This window comes from Zingiber officinale, chromosome 2A, assembly GCF_018446385.1.
Source record: "Zingiber officinale cultivar Zhangliang chromosome 2A, Zo_v1.1, whole genome shotgun sequence".
Lineage (NCBI taxonomy): Eukaryota > Viridiplantae > Streptophyta > Magnoliopsida > Zingiberales > Zingiberaceae > Zingiber > Zingiber officinale.
The window spans coordinates 172,114,072-172,120,925 of NC_055988.1; the positions used below are offsets into that span (position 1 = coordinate 172,114,072).

At 41.5% G+C, this 6,854-nt stretch overlaps 3 protein-coding genes across 3 annotated transcripts; 2 read left to right on the forward strand and 1 right to left on the reverse strand.

Moving 5' to 3' along the window:
- The first annotated feature begins 245 nt into the window (after nt 1–245).
- On the forward strand, nt 246–2,109 carry LOC122043286 (heat stress transcription factor A-4b-like). Its single transcript, XM_042603835.1, has 2 exons — nt 246–699; nt 1,031–2,109. The coding sequence occupies exons 1-2, from the start codon at nt 463–465 to the stop codon at nt 2,009–2,011; spliced, it is 1,218 nt and encodes a 405-aa protein (XP_042459769.1). The 5' UTR covers nt 246–462; the 3' UTR covers nt 2,012–2,109.
- A 207-nt stretch (nt 2,110–2,316) lies between these two features.
- LOC122044275 (transcription repressor OFP1-like) lies at nt 2,317–3,258 on the reverse strand. Its single transcript, XM_042604790.1, has one exon. The coding sequence runs from the start codon at nt 3,256–3,258 to the stop codon at nt 2,317–2,319; it is 942 nt and encodes a 313-aa protein (XP_042460724.1).
- Nucleotides 3,259–3,878: 620 nt separating this feature from the next.
- LOC122044276 (GTP cyclohydrolase 1-like) lies at nt 3,879–6,427 on the forward strand. The gene is made up of 2 exons (XM_042604791.1): nt 3,879–3,894; nt 5,715–6,427. The coding sequence occupies exons 1-2, from the start codon at nt 3,879–3,881 to the stop codon at nt 6,425–6,427; spliced, it is 729 nt and encodes a 242-aa protein (XP_042460725.1).
- Nucleotides 6,428–6,854: the final 427 nt, after the last annotated feature.

The following is a 6,854-nucleotide window of genomic DNA, read 5'->3' on the forward strand; positions in this document are numbered from 1 at the left end:
AAAGACTACTCTCCGCAACTTTTATCCTGGTTTTGACAAATTTGAATATTTTAAAAATAAATAAATAAATAAATAAATAAGGAAAAGCTTGAATTTTTCTATTCATTTTCTTCATTAAACTTGATTTAAAGTAAAAGTATTATATTTTACGGAAAAAATAAATTTGTGTAGATTTAGTTTCTTTTTGAAAAAAAAAATTAAAAGGAATTTTTTTCCGGAGTCGTGTGAAAGGACTTTCTGCGCTTTCTTGCTCCCTTCGCCTTCTAGAAAATTCCAACGACTTCGACTCGCGAATGGTACCAGAATTTGAGAACGGACTCGGAAGAATTCGATCTCTCTCGCTTATGGAAACACGAACGAGGAAGGAAGGAAGGACGAGGCGAAGATCTTGAGGAAAAGAGAACGATCATCTTTTTTTCCTTTTTCACCAGAAAAGCTTGGTGGTTAGCCGCCGGTCGGCCGATGGAGACGGAAGGCAGTGGCGGCGGCTCCCGCGGCGGTTCGAGCTCGCAGCCGCCGCCGTTTCTCGACAAGACATACGACATGGTGGACGACCCGGCGACGAACTCCGTCGTCTCGTGGAGCGCTAGCAACGCGAGCTTCGTCGTCTGGAACGCGCCGGACTTCTCCCGGATCCTCCTCCCCCGCTACTTCAAGCACAACAACTTCTCCAGCTTCGTCAGGCAGCTCAACACTTACGTAAGTGGGGAGAAAAAAAATCATCCCATCAAAACCACCTCGAGATAATCTTCTCTGTTCATTCATCGATTGGGTAATCCTGCCGGCTTTGTGTTTGTTGAATTGCCTCAGTCGGTCGAACATCCATATCTGTGTTTTTCCTAATGTTCTTCTTTTTGTTCGAAGAGAATTGAGGTGTTCATCTTCTCTGTCCATTCATTGATCCGGTAATCTCGCCGGTTTTGTGTTTGTTGAATTACGTCAATCAGTCGAAAATCCATATCTGTGTTTTTCCTAATGTTCTTCTTGTTGTTCGAAGATAATTGAGGTGTCGTTTTATGCCCTGTTCTAGGGTTTCAGGAAGGTAGACCCCGATCAATGGGAGTTTGCAAACGAGGACTTTGTGCGAGGACAGAGGCACCTCCTGAAGAACATACACCGACGCAAGCCGATCCATAGCCATTCCCTCGCCGCCACCCATTTGAATTCCTCGATCGATAAGCAAGAGCTCGAGGAAGAGATCGAGAGACTCAAGCTGGACAAGAGGAGGCTTTGGAGTGAGATCCAGAGGCACACGCAGAAGCAGTGCGAGTTGGAATGGCAAATGCAGGCTTTGGAGGAAAGGTTGCAGGTTCTTGGGCACAGGCAGAAGGGGCTGGTGTCCTTCTTGACCAGGGCCATTCAAAACCCCGCTGGCTTCCTTTCTAACTTTGTGCAACACTTGGAGGAATTTCACACCAAGAAGAAGAGGAAATTGCCGCGAATCGACTACTCGAATGACGACGACATCTACGGCGAAGAACAGCCGGTCCAAGCATTCGACATGGAGTCGTTCGAGAAGATGGAATCGTCTCTGAATTCACTTGAGAATTTCTTTAGAGGTGTTAGTCAAGCATCCGGGGACGACATACCTTACGATAACATGATCATCTCCGAGACAATAGCCTCATCGGTGCCGAGACTGCTCGCTTCATCGCCGGAGATACAAGAATCTACGAGCTTCGTAGAGACTCCTTCTGTTCCTGCGATCGAAAAGGAAGTGGATTCGGGTAGCAAATTCTCGGAGATTGATGTGAATTTGGAGCCCAATTCTACTGAGGTTGATTCATCAAGAGATGTTGGCACAACCACAACCTCAGCAGTGCCTGCCGGGGCAAATGATGTATTCTGGGAGCAGTTTCTCACTGAAATTCCGGGCTCTTTCAATACGAAGGAAGCTCAGTCAACTAGAAGAGATTCAGAAGACAATCAAGGAAATGTTATCGACAGGAAAAGTGTCGATAACTTTTCACCCGATATGAAGAAGAATCTCACTTCAGCAGAGAAAACCTAATCCTAGTTCTGTATGTATCATAACTCTCAGAATGTTTCCCTGTATTAGATGTGAATGTTCAATACTTAGCATACAAATGGCTTCTGTCTTTCGATTAATCTAGAAAGTAGATTGGTTCATCTATTAGGTAAATTCGAAATATTAACCTGCATTTGAGATTCAAATTTTAAATTTTTTGTGATGTAAATTTGTTCATCTTTTGATGAATTTGATAGGAACTTTTTTTTATATGGTAAATTAGAAGATAAAAATATATTTTCTTACTATTTTAATTATCGAGGAGAGTTAAAATTGCAATGAAGTAGTCAACAGCGTTGCCGGTCTGGTTCGGCGAGGAGTCGCTCCGGGTTGAGCTCGAACCAGACCTGGCGGAACACCTTGACGATGACGTCGTGATGCTCGTCGGAGTTGAGGGAGAGGTAGCAGGCGAGCAAGCTCTCCAGCTCCTCCGGCCGCCCGATTCCCTTCTGCCAGATCATTTCCACCATCGATTCCTTGAAGTCACGCTGCGGATCGCAGGAGCATTTTACCACGGCGAACCGCTCCAACCCCGCATTTCTCTTCCTTCTTTCCGCCGCCGCCGACGACGCCGCCATTCTTGTCCCCTCGACCTCCGCCCTCGCCGCCGCCGGCCGAGGCGAACGCACCTTCACCTTGGGTCGCTGCCGAATCTTCCCGCTGATCGACCGCCGCGGCTGCGCATCCCTCAGGCCCGACGAATCACCCGGCGGGACCCGCCGTCGCCTGCGGAGCCGGAGGGGCCTACGCCGCCCTATCCCGAGGTCGCAGCCGGAAGCCTCGCTCCCTGATTCCGATTCCACCCGCCGCGCCGGCGCTTCACGACGCGAGAAGGGGATGATGTGACCAAGGGTGAGCTCGATATCGCCCACCGATCGGTGGCGATCGGAGCGATCCCCCGCTCGGTTTTTTCCCTCTCCCCCGAGAGAGGCACGCCGGGGGGGCGCCTCGATGGCAGGGGGAGGCGGGAAGCGGTCGGAGAAGGCAAGCAGGCGAGCGGACGCGGAGCGAGGCATCGGACCCGTCGGCGGGCAAGGTGAAGGCGGAGGAGCGACGGCGGCGAACGCCTCAGCGGTATCACTCCCCCGCCTGAACTTGGACGCGGAGGCGTTGAGCTTACCGAACCAGGAGAACGGAAGCAAGCGGGCGAGCGAGAAGCTGGACGGCGAAGCATCGGAGGTACGCTTCTCCGCTTCCTTATTTGGCTTCTGGTTCCTTCGCCATTGCATCTTCTCTCTTCGGCTGTTACAAACGACCCGATACGATACGAGAAGAGGAGACGAGACGAAGAAGAAGTCGGATCGAAGTTCCTTAAATGGAAGGGAAAAAAGCGCAAGACAGAGAGAGAAGTCTCCGTGTCGGTTACGATCGTGGCGATCACTTTTCGGTTTAATCATGATTCCAGTAGTTTCGGGTAGTTGGGGGTTTGAAACGAAGTGGCGGAGTGGCAAAGAGGAGCCGACTCAGCAGTGTTTTCGAAACGCGAGTCTAATTAATTTATCATATAAAATATAAATATAAAACTATTTTTATAATATTGTAATTCTTAAATTCTGATGATTAATTAATTAAACCGATTTGAACCGAGCGAAGTCGGTTCGCGTGGGTCAGACCGTACAACGGGTGAGAACCCAAGAGGGAAATAAAGTGGAGCTACGTTTTGCCTTTAATTCGGTCGCTTTTTTCTCCTCCGGACCGATTTTTGAATTCTTATTACCGCCTCAGTCGTACGCTTTTCTTTTTCTGCGGCCGCCTTTTGCTTTTTGGCTTTAAAATGTTTTTCCGTCCGCACGCGCGCCTACGTGGGGGAGGGTTTGATTGGGTTTGTCGGGCGACTGTGGGATTCGAGATGGGAGTGCCAATTGGTAAATATGATTAATTTCAAACACGTTATTACGATAGTCATTATGGTAAATAGAAGGGTAATGAGTGATTTTATGAGGTAGGCGATCATTAAACACGTTGTTAATATGGCTTAGATCTTCAACTTGTCTATTCCTGTGTTTTTGCCTTTTTCATTTTACCTATCTACTCTAGAATATAATTCTAAAATAATAATAATAATAAATAAATAAATAAATAATGACTCAAAGAGCATTTAATAAAATTTATTTATTTTATATACATCAGATCAATCAAATAAACATGGTTAAATAATCCATGAATAAACTTCAAAGAGCATTTAATAAAAATTTATTTATTTTATATACATCATATCAATCAAATAAATATGGTTAAATAATCCATGAATAAACTTGAACATATATTAAAAAAAATTATAAACTGTCTTTTTTATATATATGTAATTTATAAATTTTATTCATTGTTACTACAATACAAATAGAATTTATAAATTATATTTATCAATAAAATATTTATTAATATGATAAAGAAATAAATAAGCTCTCAAAATCAAATTCTAACCCACTAGTTTAAAACTATAAAAATTTAAAATCATTAAATAAATTTAAAACATCTAAACTAAGTTCAAACAAATTCATAAAAAATAAATTAAATCAAAATTGAACAACCATTTCAACTATTTTGTTCCTCCTAAATTCGACTTAATTATTTTATCAAATAAATGTTAACAACATAAAATTAAATTTGACTCAACCTTGATCTTGTTTCCAACCGTCCTTATCTTTTGGACCTCTTTATTTAAATAGGGCAACAAAATATTAAAAGAAAAAACCCTAAAAAATCAAACAACCTAGCTAGTATTATTTATCTTGAATATTCTCTTATTTTAACATTGTTGTAACATCGTGCCGGTATATCTTATAACAGCTGCTACTTGTATTAAAATAAATTTGTTCAACGTATTAAAAAAAAAAAAAAATATATATATATATATATATATATATATATATATATATATATATATATATATATAATGCAACACTTTTATATAAATTTATATTTTTTACCAAATCAATTTAAAGTTAATTAAAATCATTTAAACATGCTCAAAAACATCTTAAAATTATTATAGCAGTTATTTACTAGTTACTATATAATTATTAGAGAAATGATATGCTCAGCGAATATAAAGCACGAAACGCTCAGCGAATGAGTCAGCACTTCTTACGTGGAGAAAAAAAACAATAAAAAAATCAATACGGAGAACACTAGGCCTGGAATCGGTCTGGGGACCGATCAGCCTAGGGCCTGATCGGTCCCCAGACCGATCAGAGACCTTGAGGACCGATCAGACTCCACCCTGATCGGTCCAGGCCTAATATTCTCCGTATTAATTTTTTTTTCTCTTTTATTGTTATTTATATATTGAGATACGGAGAACACTAGGCCTGGACCGATCAGGGTGGAATTGTCTATGCTGTTGTAAATTATTTTACTTTCCAATCTTAAACTCGTTGACTAATGCATTACCTTGATTGTTGTCTATAGTCAGAATGTTCTTCTTCTCTCTGTAAGCTAAGCAAATCTTCAGACTCCTTTTTTTTTTGGATTTACTATCTGAATTTAAAATCTTTCATTCATACTCAGCGTAAAGTTATTGATTGGCCATTTGAAGTTTCCTTTCCATTTGACTTGCTTATGAAACATGAATATGTTTTCAAAATTTCTACCATTAAGTTTTATCAGCATTCTTATCTTGCAATTGTCTCGGTTTCTTGTGTTACAAATTGTTCCTACTAATTCCATCAATGTCTTTATAAAGGGTTGGTTCTTTTTATTGATGTTTGGAATAATTCTATCAATGTCTTAGGTTACAAACAAAATGTGAAGGACATTGTGCAGGATGCTTTGTTTCCTGAATCTGGACTGAATTTGGGAATCGGTCATGGAGGAGGAGCCGGTGGACTGGTGGTTGTTCGCAACATCAACTTGTTCTCATACTGTGAGTCTTGCTTGCTTCCCTTCAGCATCAAGTGCCATGTCGGTTACATTCCTTCTGGAGGGCGCGTCGTTGGCCTAAGTAAGCTCTCGTGCACCGCAGATGTATTCGCGAGGAGGCTTCAGGAACCTAAAAGACTCGCAAGTGAAATCTGTGCGGCATTGCATAGCAGCATTAAACCAGCTGGTGTGGCTGTTGCTCTTCAATGTCGCCACATGAAGCTGCCCGAAGACCATTCAAGTGATATCGATTCTACTCATTCAACCGTATCAGTTTCTTCAAGGTCTGGAGATTTTAAAGAAGAGAAAAGCTCTTTGTGGGATGACTTCTCATTTCTTCTAAGACTAAGAGGTGTAGTCATCGAAAGAGAAGATACTGACAATTCTCATGTTTATCCTTGGTGCCCCTTAAGGTCTCCGGAGCTGCCTCAGTCGAATGGGCATTGCGTGAGAAACACCAAAAATGGAAAGGTTTCTTCCAGGACAGCAGTTTCACAGTCACAAGCTTTGCTATTTCACAGTCACAAGCTTCTATGATGCTGTTGATCGGTCCTCAAGGTCTCTGATCGGTCCCCTAGGCTGATCGGTCCCCAGACCGATTCCAAGTCTAGTGTTCTCCGTATTGATTTTTTTATTGTTTTTTTTCTCCATGTAAGAAGTGCTGACTCATTCGCTGAGCGTTTCGTGCTTTATATTCGCTGAGCATATCATTATGGCGGTTATATCACTGTAGCAGCCACTGAATAACTGTTATATTGCTATAACAGCGGGTTGCTAAAGTGATTTTAACCTTTTAAAAGTGATATTGATCAAATTTAAATAGTATTAGTTAAATAATTTTTTAATTTAAAAATACTCTATTTATAATATTTTTGACTAAGTTAAACTAAATAGAAAAATAATCAATTTTAACACGTTAGCATCCATTCTACAACTACCACAGCAAATCTGGAATAAGAATATT

What these genes read in the sequence shown, in the direction of transcription:
- LOC122043286 (XM_042603835.1), top strand. Translation starts at nt 463, where the DNA reads ATGGAGACGGAAGGCAGTGGCGGCGGCTCCCGCGGCGGTTCGAGCTCG. An exon ending in TCAGGCAGCTCAACACTTAC is followed by an intron (nt 700 to 1,030) that starts GTAAGTGGGGAG and finishes GCCCTGTTCTAG; the next exon opens with GGTTTCAGGAAGGTAGACCC.
- LOC122044275 (XM_042604790.1), bottom strand. Translation starts at nt 3,258, where the DNA reads ATGCAATGGCGAAGGAACCAGAAGCCAAATAAGGAAGCGGAGAAGCGT.